The sequence below is a fragment of the Crotalus tigris genome, unplaced genomic scaffold (genome assembly GCF_016545835.1).
Source record: "Crotalus tigris isolate CLP2741 ecotype Arizona unplaced genomic scaffold, ASM1654583v1 scf7180000024437.13266115, whole genome shotgun sequence".
NCBI classification, from domain to species: Eukaryota; Metazoa; Chordata; class Lepidosauria; order Squamata; family Viperidae; genus Crotalus; species Crotalus tigris.
The window spans coordinates 4,793,354-4,808,202 of record NW_024100606.1 but is presented as its reverse complement, the minus strand read 5'-3'; the positions used below and the strand labels follow the sequence as shown (position 1 = coordinate 4,808,202).

Below are 14,849 nucleotides of genomic sequence, written 5' to 3'. Positions count from 1 at the left end.
TTGTGTTCATTTGCAGTTGCTCTAGAAACAAGTTTGGCATTATTGGCATAACACATGAAATGATATAATAGAAATATTGGATCCTTCTGTAAGTTGTTTGAAAATCCTTTTGCTGCTTTAATGTTGTAGAATAGTTTTTTTTTCTTAAGTGTGAAACCAATTTCACTTAATCCCTTTCTGATTTCAGAAATGTTGATGATGATATTTTTAACAAAATAAAGCAGCATTGAGCAGCAATAGACTCTCCTAACACCTTTCTTTGGATTTTTTATTCTATTACATGCTGTGTTGAAACACTATTAACAAACACAATAATGATACATAAGATTATCACATTTACTGATAATGGGCCCTATCTAACAAAATTAAATTCAACTTAGATAAAAGTAAGGTTTTACACTTAGGCAAGAAAAATCAATTGTATAAGTACAGATTAGCTGAGACTTGGCTCAATACCAGTAATTGTGAGAGGAATCTTGGAGTCCTAGTGGATAGTCTCTTAAATATGAGCCAACAGAGTGTGGCAACAGCCAAAAAAAGCCAATGCAATTCTAGGCTGCATTTAGATAAGATAAACCTTTATTGTCATTTTTTTACTGTGGGCACAACGGCACACAGCAAAAATGAAATTTAGTTGCCCGCTCTCAAAGTGAAACACAAACATGACACAACACCTAAACATACTATGTATAACATATGTATGGACCCACACCCCTACATATACATAACAAATAAATACTGTCCAACTTGAATATATAATGGAAGGAGGAAGCTTGAGAATTCACAAGGTTAACGTTGTATGGAATGAAACTATGTCTAAATCTGGCTTTAGAGGAATAGAATCAAGATGACATGAAATTCTGATACCACTTAACAAAGCCTTAGTAAGATCACATTTGGAATAATGCATCCCATTCTGGTTACCACAATGTAAAAAGATGTTGAGACTTTGGAAAGAGAGAAAAGAGCAACAAGATTGTTTAGGGGGCTGGAAGCTAAAACATAAGAAGAGCGGTTGCAGGAATTGGGTACATCTAATCTGGTGAAAAGAAGGACTAGAAGAGACATGATAACTGTTACAATGTTTAAAGGACTCAAAGATGAGTCCTAAAGGACTCAAAGATGAGGGGGGTTAAACTATTTTCCAAATCTCCAGAAGGCAAGACAGAAACAATGGATGGAAATGAATCAAGGAGAGAAGCAACCTAGAAGTAAGGAGAAATTTCCTAACGGTGAGAATAGTAAACCAGTGCAATAGCTTGCCTCCAGAAGTTGTGAGTACTCCATCACTGGAGGTTTATAAAAAGGGACAGGACAGCCATTTGTCTAACAGTATAGGCCCTCCTGCTCAAGCAGGGGAATAGCCTAGAACACCTCCAAGGTTGCTTCCAATTCTGTTGTTCTATTCTACTATTTGCTCTGGGTATTCTTAATGTCCTGAGGAATTCTTAAATAGATGCCATACATTATATATACCTTTAAGGTTAGCATATCATTTAGTACATTTTATTCTTTTTTTTATTGAAAATTTTTAAATATTTTTACAAAAAGCAAAAAAATCAACCCTAACCCACCCACCCCAACCCTCCCTCTCCATCCCCCCCGACCTTCCCAGAGCTGAATATAGGCTTAATTAAAATTTTTAAGAATCTTAAAAAAAATGAAAAAGTATAAATCATAAATATATCTAAATACCTTACATAAACAATTTATAAAATAATTAACAATAAAATATATGTAAAAAAGCATACGTATTAAAAAGAAAAAGTACTTGAAAGAAAAAGAGATAATAAAAAAAAGAAAAGAGAAAGAAGAAAAGAGATATAAAAAAGTACAATCTATAAAATATTAAAGTTTATATACAAGTTATTAGAAAGCTAAATGATATTTTTTTATATCCAATTTATATTGTATAAAATTTATCCATTTTTCCCATACCGCAAAAAATTTCTCTTGCGATTGCTCCTTTAAGAAAGCCGAAATCTTTGCCATTTCCGCCAAATAAGAAACTTTAAAAAACCACTCTTGCAAGGTAGGCAAAGATTCCTTCTTCCAATATTGCCCTACTAACAGCCTAGCGGCCGTAATCAAATTTAACATCAATATAACTTCCTTAGCATCACAATCAGTAACAATACCTACCAAAAACAATTGTGGGGTAAATTTTACCCTCTTTCTAAAAATTCTTTGAATATTCCACCATATCTTAATCCAAAAAACCTTTATATTTTTACACGACCACCAAATATGATAATAAGTAGCATCCAAACAACCACATCTCCAACATTTAGGCTGTAAGTCAGCATACATACGAGACATTTTTTGTGGATCAAGGTGCCATCTGTAAAACATTTTGTAAAAATTCTCCCTTAAGTTCTGGGCTTGTGTAAATTTAACATGCCTCACCCAGATGGTTTCCCAGGTATCTAGTAGAACTGGTTCACCCAAATTTTGTGCCCATTTAATCATACATTCTTTAATTAGTTCTGGTTCTGAGTCCAGTTCTACTAGCACCCCATAAATTCTCTTAATGTGAGTTTGCCTTTGATCTTTAAAGAGATTTTCATCTTCTCTGAGCAGACCCACATTACGATCTATCTTCCATCTATCAGCTATTTATCTATACTGAAACCATGAATATATAATATTTTCATGTGCTAAATCTTCCAAAGATTTTAACTGCCAATTTTTACCATCCCACCTGAGTAATTGCGCATAAGAAACACTATCCATCTTAACTCCTCTTCTTATCCCCTCTATCGCATGCCAAGGTATAGCCCATAATGGTATTTTAAACTCACTTTTATAATATTTCCTCCAAACCCAAAGTAAAGAGATCCTTATAATATGAGATTTAAAAACCCGATCCACTTTTTTATTAAAAATTAGATAGGCATGCCATCCAAAAAGTAAATCCCAACCCTCCAAAGGGAGTATTTCTACATTTGTTAAATCAACCCAATCACTAATTAGTGTTAAAGCCACAGCATCATAATATAATTTCAGATTCGGTACCTTGAGTCCACCTCTCTCACGGAAGTCTTGCATAATTTTAAGCTTTACCCTTTGTTTTTTCCCTGCCCAAATAAATTTGTTGATACCTTTCTGCCATTCATTTAAATTAACCTCATTCTTTAAAATAGGTAACATTTGAAATAAAAAGAGAAATTTTGGCAGGACATTCATTTTAATCACTGCAATTCTTCCCATAAGAGATAACTGTAACTTCTCCAAATTTTTCAAATCTTTTTGTACCCTGACCCACAGCCTTTCATAATTGTTTTTATACAATTTTACATTAGAAACAGATAGGGTAACCCCCAGATATTTTATCTTATCAACAACTTCAAAGTCTGTCAGATTAACCAAAATCTGCTTATCCAAATTAGTCATGTTTTTAGATAATATTTTAGTCTTATTGTTATTAATTTTAAAACCCGAAACCCGTCCATATTGGTAAATCAGTTGTAAAAAATTTACTACAGAATAGGTAGGTTGAGACAAAGTAACCACCAAGTCATCTGCAAAAGCTCTTAATTTATATTCTTTTTTGTTAATTTCTATTCCTTTTATTTCCTGCGACTCTCGAATTTTGATCAGCAAAATTTCCAAAGTTAAAACAAACAGTAACGGTGACAATGGACATCCCTGTCTTGTACCTTTTTCTATTGTAAAAACCTCTGACAAACCCCCATTAACAATAAGTTGTGCCTGTGTTTTTGATATATAGCACCAAAACCTTGTGATATTTTTTCTCCAAAATTCATTTCCTCAATTAATCTTAACATAAACTGCCAATTCAATTGATCAAAAGCTTTTTCAGCATCTAAAAATATCAGCCCTGCGGAGATTTGGTTATTCTTATCTAGATATTCTAATAAATTAATAATTTGTCTAACATTATTCTTCATATACCTACCAGTTATAAAACCCGATTGGTCCTTATGTATAAGCTGATGCAAAACCCTCATAAGCCTATTAGCTAAAATTTTTGCAAAAATCTTATAATCTACATTTAAAAGAGATATGGGCCTATAATTCTTCGGTAAAGTGAGATCTTGATCCTCTTTTGGAATCAAAGATATAAAAGCTCTACGCCATGACGGAGGAATCTCTGAGCCCTGTAGTATATTATTAAAAAGCTCACATAAAGGTTGAATCATCTCTTCTACCAAGGTTTTATAATAAATGGATGTCAAAACATCCGTACCCGGTGCTTTACCTAATTTTAATTGCTTAATAACTGTCACAATTTCCTCATTGGTGATTAAACCATTAATTTCTTGTTTCTGATCTTCTGTTAATTTAGGGAAGTTGGCCTCACTTAAATAATTATTTATATCTAAAGTTTGTACATTAGTACTCTTATATAATTTTTGATAGTAATCTAAAAAAGATTTCTTGATCAACTCCTTCTGATAGACTAATTTACCATTATAATTTATTTTGTCTATAATTCTCTGTCTCTGTTTCTTTCTTAATTGGTAAGCCAACCATCTCCCTGGTTTATTAGCATTGCAAAATGTATTTTGTTTCATAAACAATAAATTAGTTGCGGTTTGATCCGCCATCAACATATTAAATTGTGTTTTTAACAACTTTATAGATTCTTTAAACTTTTCATCTGTAGGATTTAAAATCAAAGACTTTTCTTTTAATTTAATCTCATCTTCCAGTTCCTTACTTTTCTGAATCTGCTTTTGTCTATAGACATTATTCATTTTTATCAAAATCCCACGCATAAAAGCTTTACCTGCATCCCATACCATTGATATTGAAATTCCCTTATGCATATTTAAAGCAAAATAATCCTTTAAATGCTCCTTTAATTTTTGAACATTCTTTTCTTGTTTAAATAAGTTCTCACTCACCCTCCACCATCTCCTCTCCTCTTTTTCATCAGCCAACTCCATCCAAATTGGACTATGATCCGTCAACGACCTAGGAAAATTTTTTACATTCTTTACCCTGAAATATAAGTCAGTTGTAATCAGGAAAAGTCAATTCTTGAGAAGGATTGATGTCTATATGAAAAGAAGGTGAAGTCTCTCTCCTCTTGGTTACGTTCACGCCAATAATCTCTCAGCTCCCAGTCCTCTTTCAAATCAAAAAAAGCTTTGGGTAATTTAGCCTGTTTGAAAAAAGTAGAAAATCCTTTTTTATCCCTTTGTGTATCTAAAACACCATTCCAATCTCCCATTAATATCACAGATCTATAGTCCAACGAACTTAGTTTCTGATGTAGCAGTCTATAAAATTGTTCCTGTTGTTGGTTTGGTGCGTGCAATCCCACTATAAGTATTTTCTTACCATATAAACCAAGTTCAATCATAACATATCTTCCTTGAGGATCTGATTCTACCAAACAGACTGGTAAGTTTTGCTTAACATAGATAACTACACCCCCTTTTTTCCCAGGAGCAGAAGATACAAAATGAGATCCCAAACGAGCATTGACTAAGTATTTTTGATCTTTAGGTAAAATATGTGTTTCCTGCAAACAAATAATATCATTGTTATGTTGCTTTAAGTAATGAAAGATTTTCTTTCTCTTCTGAGGGGAGTTGGGGCCGTTAACATTCCAGGTCAGGAACTTTACCATCTCCCTTAAGCAGAAGCCTGGAGAAGACTACCTGAAGGTCTGCCATTGAAGAATGTGTTGCAGAACTCTTGGGTCTTGCTCCTCCCACCGGCAACGAGACACTTTCTTGAGACGATTCTTTGACTTCTTTCTTTTGTTGTTCCTTTTCCTTGCGTCTATGTGCAGAACGAGTCATTCTTTGCTCTTTGATCTCTGTTTGTCGAGACCATACAACCTGTGACTTTCCAGCAACCATCAGACCTAATCCTTCAGACTGCTGTTCCACCTCTTTGCCATCCAAAACTTTCTGAATCATGAATGAAGATGAGCCTGCTCCCAGGACCGAGTTATAAAACTCTTGCTTTAGTAACAGTGTTAAGTCTGTAGCGTGTCCCCGCATGGCTCAAAACAATACCCATCGGAATCTCCCATCTGAATGGCATCAATCTTGTTTTAAGTTCATTAGCTAAAAAAGCAAAGTCTTTTCTATTTCTTAAAATTTTAGATGGGATTTCCTTTAGAATGATGACATCTTGGGCAGCAATCTGGAACCTCTTATTATAAAAAGCTTGTATGATTTCATTACGCAGAGATCTCTTAGCAAAATAAATCACCACATCTCTTGGTAAATTCTTTTGCTTTGCAACCCAAGAGTTAACTCTGTAAATTTTTTCCACTTCTCTACGTAATCCATCTTTATCCCTATTCAAAACAACAGCAAGGTCATTAACCACCATCTCTATCAAATCTTGATTCATATCTTCTTTCAGACCCCTGATTCTCAGGGCATATTCCATTTCCCTGTACTGAGACATAAGAATATCATCTTGTGAAATTTCCATCTTTTTTTCCATATCTTCAAATTTATCTTCCAAGAGGTCTACTTTATCTGCAACCTCTTCCACTCTTGAATCAAGCTTCTTGACCACAGAAGCCAATCCTGATAAAGCTGTTACTATATCTTGCCTCAAAATAGTATTATTCTCCTCTAAGAGCTCCTTCATTTCCTTTCTGCTTTCAGATTTCTTCTGTTCAAGAAGGTCCTTCATTTCCTCTCTACTTTCAGATTTATTCTGTCCAAGAAGGTCCTTCATTTCCTCTCTGATTTGGGATACAGCAATTTCCCATTATATCTTTCATGTCTTGTACAGATAATACTGGCAAAGGAGGAGAAGGTGGAGGTGTAGCTTTAGGTTGCTGTACTGATGGTGTAGCTTTAGGTTGTTGTACTGGTAGAATTGCAGGAGAAGAAGCCACCTTAGAAACTGTAGAAGCTGGTTGCCTCTTTGAAGCCATTTTTAAAAAAATCTTATTCTCTCTTCTTAAAAAGAAAAAAAAAAGTACTAAAATCCTCAAAGTTTGAAAGGAAAAAAAAAGCAAAGGAGAGTGCAAAAAAAAACTTCAAAGCCACCAGAGCACTTTCAAAAAAAAAAGAAAAGCTTAAAAGAAAAGAACTATATAGTCCATTACGTTCCGTTTAAATCAATGCTTTCTTTCCAAAAAAAAACCAACAAAAAAAACAAAGGCACTTTCAAATCGCCATCTTACTTTCACTCTCCACACCAGCAAAAGACAAAAGAAAAAGAAATCAACCTAGACTAAAAGAGAAATGAGACACTACAAGTAAAATCCTTTAAATAGCTCTGTCCGCTTTAAAAGTCACTCACCAGAACACTTTAAGCGCGGAGATGGTAGCGGCGTTTCACTTTGTTTCCGAGGAAACAAAAACAGCTGGGAGGCGGAGAGAACACGAACTCCGAGGGAACGCTCTTTCTATCCCCCCCAAAAAAAACTCCAGGGGGGGTTAAGAGGTTCTACCTCTATTCGTGTAGTTCTCTACCCCTTCCCTTCGCCCGGGAAGGGGATTTCGAGCCGCGGGCCAGCTGATATCCGCTGTGCTCCGCAGATCTAACGCCGTCCCAGGAGGACGGCTACAATGTAGCCGCCATCATCGTCGCTAACCACCGGAAGTACATTTTATTCTGTAAGTTAACTTTTCCATAATTTATTAAACAATAGAGAATGTTCTATTATTGAACATTTCAGTTTAAGTACAAAATCATGCTGACAAGATCAATTGACAATATTCCAATGATAAAAATTACTCTCATACATAGAGTTTATTTTTTTCCTCAAAGGTATTTTAAGGGGTAAATATAATGTCTTAAATTTCTGCAAACAATAAGATGCCACTCTTCTCCTTAACTTCTCCTGGGGAAATCCCTTCAATTTTTCCCTTAACTCCTGCATAACTGTCCAAAATTGGCCCACACATTTTTCCCCTCACCCTTTGAATTGGCTATGCTCCTGAAGCCCCTAACCAAAGTCAAAACATTCCTGTTTTAGATAATGTCCTAGGTATTCCAAAAGCTTTACATAGGTGAACATGTCTGAAATAGTAGTCCTGTCAATCAATTGACTGCTTATTTTACAGCTACTGGAAATTCTGTCTCAGCTGGCCAACTTCTTTGTGGAGGACTCTTTTCTACAGATTCTGTTTCAAACTGGTGTGCAGCTGTGGCATTGGCCCATGCTTTGCAAGAAAATGCCACTCTAAAGGAGCAGCTGCTACGGGTACAGCTAGCAACTAGTATTGGAAATCCTCCAGTGTCCTTACTTCAGCAGTGCACTAACATTCTGTCTCAGGTACAGCATAATGAACCTATAACTGAATCCTTTTAGAAGTACTCACAAAGAAACATTCTTTAAAAAGAGAGTTGTTATAAAATTTCTTGATTATTACATTTAGTAAACCATAAAGCACTATTAAATGATCTTGGCACAAACTATTGCTTTTAATATATAGTATTTTCTGTTAATTTGTGCTAATTCTAATAAGCATGTGTGGGTAGAACCAATGATTAGAATTAAAACCTGTGGTTTGCTGGGATGTGTGTAATGTCTGTGGGTAACGTACATGGAAAATAATAGCGTGGTGTGATTGCATTAAAATTGGATCAAGGAGACCCAAGTTCAAATCTGTCCTCAGCTATGTAAGCTCTGTCAGTCCATTCTCTCATAGAGCTACAGAGAGGAAATATTGGAGGAGTGTTTGTTATGCTTTGAACTCCATAAGGAAAGGGAAAGTATACATCTAAGCAAATTGTAAAGAATCAGAAATGCATATATAATCTGTTTGATATATACAGTACATCTTGAAGGAAGTAAAAATTGGAATAAGGGACTGAAAGGTGAGAGAAAAATAGTATGCTTTTGTTTTTTCCACAATCAGAGCACTGGTACATATTTGAACCATGAAAGTAAGAAATGAATGTGTACAAAAAACCTTGGCCACTTGTTGAGTCCACATGTGGGCTTGCCTTCTTACAAATTTATCAATAATACAAAAGTAAATAGTCTTTACATTGACTTTCAGTTATTTTGTTATTAGTTTGTACAATGCGTATGCTTCAAATATTTGTATATATAGGATGGAAGAAAATCATTTTTCTTGCATTTTTATATGCAATAAATAACATTTGTTTCCTTCAGAGCAGCATGGAAAATTATTATGAACCTCATTCCACTTTTTTCTATGCAAACTATTTTGTCTGAAGACCAATGAGTAGGTAGTTAGTTTCAAATAAAGTAAAATCCCTATAAACCAAGCAAAACTCATTTGGCTGATGTTAAAGTATACATAACAATACATTTCGGTGTTAATCTTTCATCTCATTCAAAAGTATTTGTTCTGAAAAGGGATTGCTATTTATTTATTTTTTTAAAATGAAAATCAAAAGCAGCTTACCTCTGTATTGTATTGTAGTTATTTTAACATCCTACAGCATTCCTTTGTAATATTTAATGTATGGTTCACAGGGTGATAAGATCGACAGACGGGTATGTATTGATGAACGCAAAGCATTCCTTTCATTGTAGCAGGGTCTATCTGCTATCTCAGCTTTGCTGTGTTTTATGAATTAACTGTTTGAGGTTTTTTTTATGTACTTACAGTTTGTGCCTGTTGCTTGGTGTTATTTCTAGTAACAAACTGTCTTATCTCTTGGTGGTTTTGGTGACTGATATGGGAAACATGGTTGTTAAGGGTGCTTTTTCTTTCTCCCAAGAGTCCTTGCATAACCAGTGGGTACTAAATGTAGTTTGACTTCTTTCCTCTTCTTTTAGTGTAAACTCAGTATTTGTTTTCTACAAAGTTTAATGAGTACTTTCTTGCTTTTCATAACCAGACAGAAGATAAAAAATTGAGGTGTTTCCAAACCGTGGTATTTCAGATTAGTATTTCTCCTACTTAGTTTAAATAATTAAACAACTTTCAGATTAAATTTTGTTTTATTAAGTGATTCACTCTCTTGATTAGTATTTTCTGCTGACCGTGCAGGATAAGATTTATATATTGAATGGTCTTATATTTTTAAAAGTTTTTTTACTTAAGTTATAAAAGGAACAGAAGAACAGAACAGAAAGCTGGTTTGGTCTAATGGTTAAGGTGCCAGGCTAGAAAGAAAGAGACCATGAGTTTATGTCCTACCTTAATCATGAAAGTCAGCTGGGTGACCTTAGAGCTGTCAATCTCTCTCAGCCTAACTCACCTGACAGGGTTGTTGTTATAGGGAAAATAGGAGATATGTTGGATAAGTTTCGTGCATTATTTGTAAATACTAAAGGGATATAAATAAACAAAAATAAAAGTGGCAAAATACAATTGCAAAATCAATTATTGCTAATAAAAACAGCCATTAAGTAAAGAGACTGATTTTTTTAATATAAAAAACAGATAGAAATAGTCAGGAATAGATTTTAAGACTAAGTATTCTTATTGAGTATAACTATTGAAACATTTGCCTGTTAAACCTATAGAATCAATTTCTTTTCAGATTATAGAGAAGCATGAAGATAGCATGTGGCTATATCTCTTTAAAGCAAGACATTTTTTCAGATTATAGGGAAGCATGAAGATAGCATGTGGCTATATCTCTTTAAAGCAAGTGGATGCTGCTTTCTTTCACTTTCCAAATGGCTCTAGAAGTAAATGATAAAAATAATGGCTAGAAGTAATTATATTCAGTGTATCGAGTTCTCTCAGCATAATACTAGTGCTTTAGGTGATATCATTCTGCTGAGGTAGATCAGATCAGTCATCACCAAAAAAATTCACCTTATTGAAGTTGGCCACAGTAACAGAATTGTAAAAACCTGAAAGAATTTCTTTTTTACTCCCTTTTATAGCAATAGCATTTAGACTTATATACTGCTTCAGAGTGCTTTACAGCCCTCTCTAAGCGGTTTACAGAGTCAGCATATTACCCCAACAATCTGGGTCTTCATTTTACCGACCTCAGAAGGATGGAAGGCTGAGTCAACCTTGAGCCGGTGAGAATCAAACTGCTGACAGCTGGCAGTCAGTCGAAGTAGTCTGCATTGCTGTATTCTAACCCAGAGGTCCCCAACCTTTGGGGCACTAGGGACCACTTTCGTGGGGAGAGATTTTTTTTTCCCACAGACTGGAGGGTACGTGTTTTGTGTGTTGCCTGCATCCTGCGGATAGGGCTTTGCTTGTTTGTGCGGACCGGTTGCTGGATGCCGTGGCCTGGTACGGGATTGGGGACCCCTGTTCTAACCACTGTACCACCACAGAGTCAAGGGGAGCAATTTTAAGTTTCTTTCTCACACTTCCTGATTTTCCAAATTTATTGCTCTTCTCTGCACTTTTTCTGCAACATCTTTTTTGTATTGTGACTAAAACTGGATGGAGTATTCCAAGTGTGGTCTTATAAAGTGTGGTCTTTGCAGGAGAAAGTAATACTAGCACTGCTAGTATAGTATCATATGACCTTGATACTATTCCTTTGTTGATGTAGCCTTGGGCTGCATTAACTTTTTTGGCAGCTTTGGCATATTGCTGGCTCATATTTAAGTGGCTGTCCACTAGAACTCCTAGATACTCTCACAATTACTGCTGTTGAGCCAGGTACCACCTATTCTAACCTGCTCATTTGGCTTTTCACGCTTAAAAAAGAAATATGTAGTTTTGTTAGGTTGGGTTATTTTTTTCCTCTTGTGAAAAGACAGATGCAAAGAATAAATTAAGCAATTGCACTTTCTCCCTGTAGCCTATTGCCAACTTGCCATCCTTTCCCAATATTGGCTGATTGTTTACTTGACATTTTTCTTGCTTTTTATACGTAGAAATTTTTAAATTTATTTTTTGTATTTGTTGAAAGTTTTAGTTTGTTCTGACCTTTATCTTTTCTTACTTCTCCTTTTTTTTTTTCAGTTTATCAGAGAGTTCTTTATGCAACCATGCTGGTTTCATTTGGGGTCTCTTTTATTTTTCTTTCTCAGTGGGGCTTTTATATCTCATTTTTCAGAGATTCTTGAGTGTTTTTTCCCTTTGAAATTTTTATCCATGGAATCCTTCCCAAGCTCTCTAAGTTTGTTGAAATCTAAAGTCTAAAACACTAGCATGACTTTGTTCTATTGTGTGTGCCTGTGTTGTGTTAAATTCCAATATGACATGGTTGCTCTTCCCCCAAAGTTCCTGCACCGTCAATCCCTCCTGTTAATTTATCTCTGTTAGTAAGGATTAAGTCCAGTATAGCTGACCCTCAAGTACCTGCCTCTGTCTTTTGGGAGACAAAGTTGTCAGGTTTGTCAGGAACCCGTTTGATTTTCCAGTTGGTGCGGACTTTGTCTCCCTATAAATGTCAGGATAGTTAAAATTCCCCATTACTATTCTAATGTGCTTCCTGCACATTGTAGCTAAGTGGTTAGCAAAAAGTTGTCTATTTTCTCTGATTGATTGGGAGTCCTGTAGTATAGACCTATGGCAATGTCATTCCTTTTTCCTTTTATATTAACCCAAATGTATTCAAGAAGATTTTCATCCTTTTTAATTTTTTTGTATTTCTATATAGGTGTAGTTATTTCTTATAAATAATGCAACTCCACTTCCTCTTTTATTAGGTCTATTTCTTTTGAACAATTTAAACCTTTCTACCTGTATATTCCAGACATGGGTTTCATCCCACCAAGTTTCAGTAATGAAAATAATGTCATACTTGCCCTCATGTACAAATCCTCAACTTATGACCACAATTGTGGCTAGAATTTCCATTGCTAAGCAAGGTGGTTGTTAAGTGAACTGAGCCCAGTTTTACTCTTGAAATAGTTTGTATTCTGTATAGATCTACATAATAAACTTATTATTCTGTTTTAGTAAATTTTCTGAGTGACCAGATGAATTCCTTCTCATCTTTTTATTTTGGGATAGACAGCCTGCTAGTATTTATAATGTGACTAAATTTTGTGCAACTACACACAGAGTTAGCAATAGACAATAAGGGGATACTGCTATATCTGGTAATCCAGTTTCCTATCCATCCTTATTTCATAATCTTTTTTTAAATCATATTATTCTCCTACGGTTTGTGTTATTTTTAATGTATCATAGTATGAAGTTCTTGTTACTCTCTGAGCTTGGTTGTTTTCTTCCAGATGTTTCATTACCCAACTAAATAACATCTTCAATGATGCAGTATTAAATTATTATACTGTATTGTCTTTTTAGTTATATAGAAAGCTTGAACAAGGCAAAAGTAGCAGAGCGGAGAACTGAACTGTAGCATTCATAGAATCACAGCAATATGTGTTGTGGTTATTAGGTTGTCTATCATAAAAGGTGTGTAACAAGCCAGATAGGATTGCTACTACACAATAAAGTCAAGATTCAGTTTCAGCCAGGCTCCTTTTCTAGCTGATAGCAATAATCCCCAGCCCACTCCTCGCAATAATTTTCTTTTCCAGTTGCAAATACTAAGAATGCACAGTTCTCATCAGGCTGCATTGGCATTTTATTCTCATTTTTTTTCTGAAATTTTATTGTATTTCACGTTTCCCCTAGGCATGTGCATTCCTCACTTTTAGGAAATGGTTTTGGTTGATTGATTGATTGATTGATGACCTTGAGAATTATGAAGCAAGATATAAAAGTGATGCAAACAAAAATAACATTTTGTTTTTTTCCAGGGAAGCAAAGTGCAGACAAGGGTTGGATTATTAATGCTGCTTTGCACATGGCTAAGCAGTTGCCCCATTGCTGTCACACATTTTCTTCACAATCCAGCAAATATTCCATTTGTATCCTTTTAAAAGAATTACAATTTAATACTTCGCTGTAGTAATTATATAAAGTTGCAGTTGAAGGGCAGAAGTAACAGTACACTAAAAAAATGTTTCTTTGCAATTTGGACATTTATTAAATTATTATTAAAATGTCTCACTGTGCTCATAAATAGATTTTCACTTTCTTCTATTAAAATTAGCATGCTACATGTTTCTGTTATAGTACAATAACAATGTTTCATTAAAATTGTTTTGGTTAAATGAATAAACAACTGATTGTTTTGTAGTTAAGCTATTAAGATAAAAACCTAGGTCAAGACAAGCTGGTGGTGAAAAAGTTAAGTTAGAAGTAAGAGAAGAGACTCCCAGGAAGTCCAAAAGCTGTAACCAGATTGGTAAATCAGAAAGTTTTATGAAAGAAAGCAATGGCAAGCCACTTAGTATTGGTACCGAGTCATTGAGTGAGATGGGTGGCCATAGAAATTGAATAAATTAATAAATGAATGAATGAACAGATAAATAGCTAACTAAATTGATGCTAAGACATCTGCATTGATATGGCCATTCAATCAAAATACATCAAGGAAATTGTTACCTTTTTACTCTAAAGTGTGATGCAAAGAAAAGTACTTCAGTCTCTAGCATCCTTAGCCAAAGATCTAGCTAACAGGACAAATAGCAGAAAACCTTGGAGAAGAGGAGCAGCTGGTTCAAGGATTGTGTGCTCTATTACTAGGAATCTCCATTTATTACAATGACAATTCACTTGAGAATTATAAAAAGTGAGTATATTGGCAATTCATATTTCATTTAATATATTTTGCATTGTAAATACTGTATTAGGAAATATATGAACTTTCCATATTAATTAAGGCAAACACATGCTTTTTTATTATTAGTTTTAAACTTTATGGCCCCAACGGTTTGAAACTGATAAAATGTCATTTGGAATTATAGGCTGTGTTTCTCCAGTGCTACTGAAGAATAATGTTGGCTTGAAAAAGCAAAATAAAAACATATGACTATTTTTAAACTATCACTTTGTTTGTCTTCTCATTGTTTCCAATATTCTGAAGTTGCTTGATTTTCTGTAATTTGTCTAAATTTATTTCACACTGAAATTGATTTCTCTACAAGATCTGAAGGCATCTTTTTTTCTTCTCCATCGTTCTGACTTACTGCATAC

The 14,849-nt window shown here is 34.6% G+C and overlaps 1 protein-coding gene across 6 annotated transcripts in view; it reads left to right on the top strand.

The window, feature by feature from the left end:
- USO1 (USO1 vesicle transport factor) overlaps window positions 1-14,849 on the top strand; it is a 69,729-nt gene that overhangs the window by 37,488 nt on the left and 17,392 nt on the right. For 4 of the 6 annotated variants that reach the window (XM_039331725.1, XM_039331723.1, XM_039331727.1 and 1 more), the window contains 4 exons: window positions 8,016-8,227; window positions 9,401-9,421; window positions 13,568-13,678; window positions 14,327-14,445. In XM_039331725.1, the coding sequence (XP_039187659.1) occupies window positions 8,016-8,227; window positions 9,401-9,421; window positions 13,568-13,678; window positions 14,327-14,445 (463 nt within the window). The remainder of the gene's footprint in view (window positions 1-8,015; window positions 8,228-9,400; window positions 9,422-13,567; window positions 13,679-14,326; window positions 14,446-14,849) is intronic. The other 2 variants (XM_039331726.1, XM_039331722.1) reach the window with 1 other exon arrangement.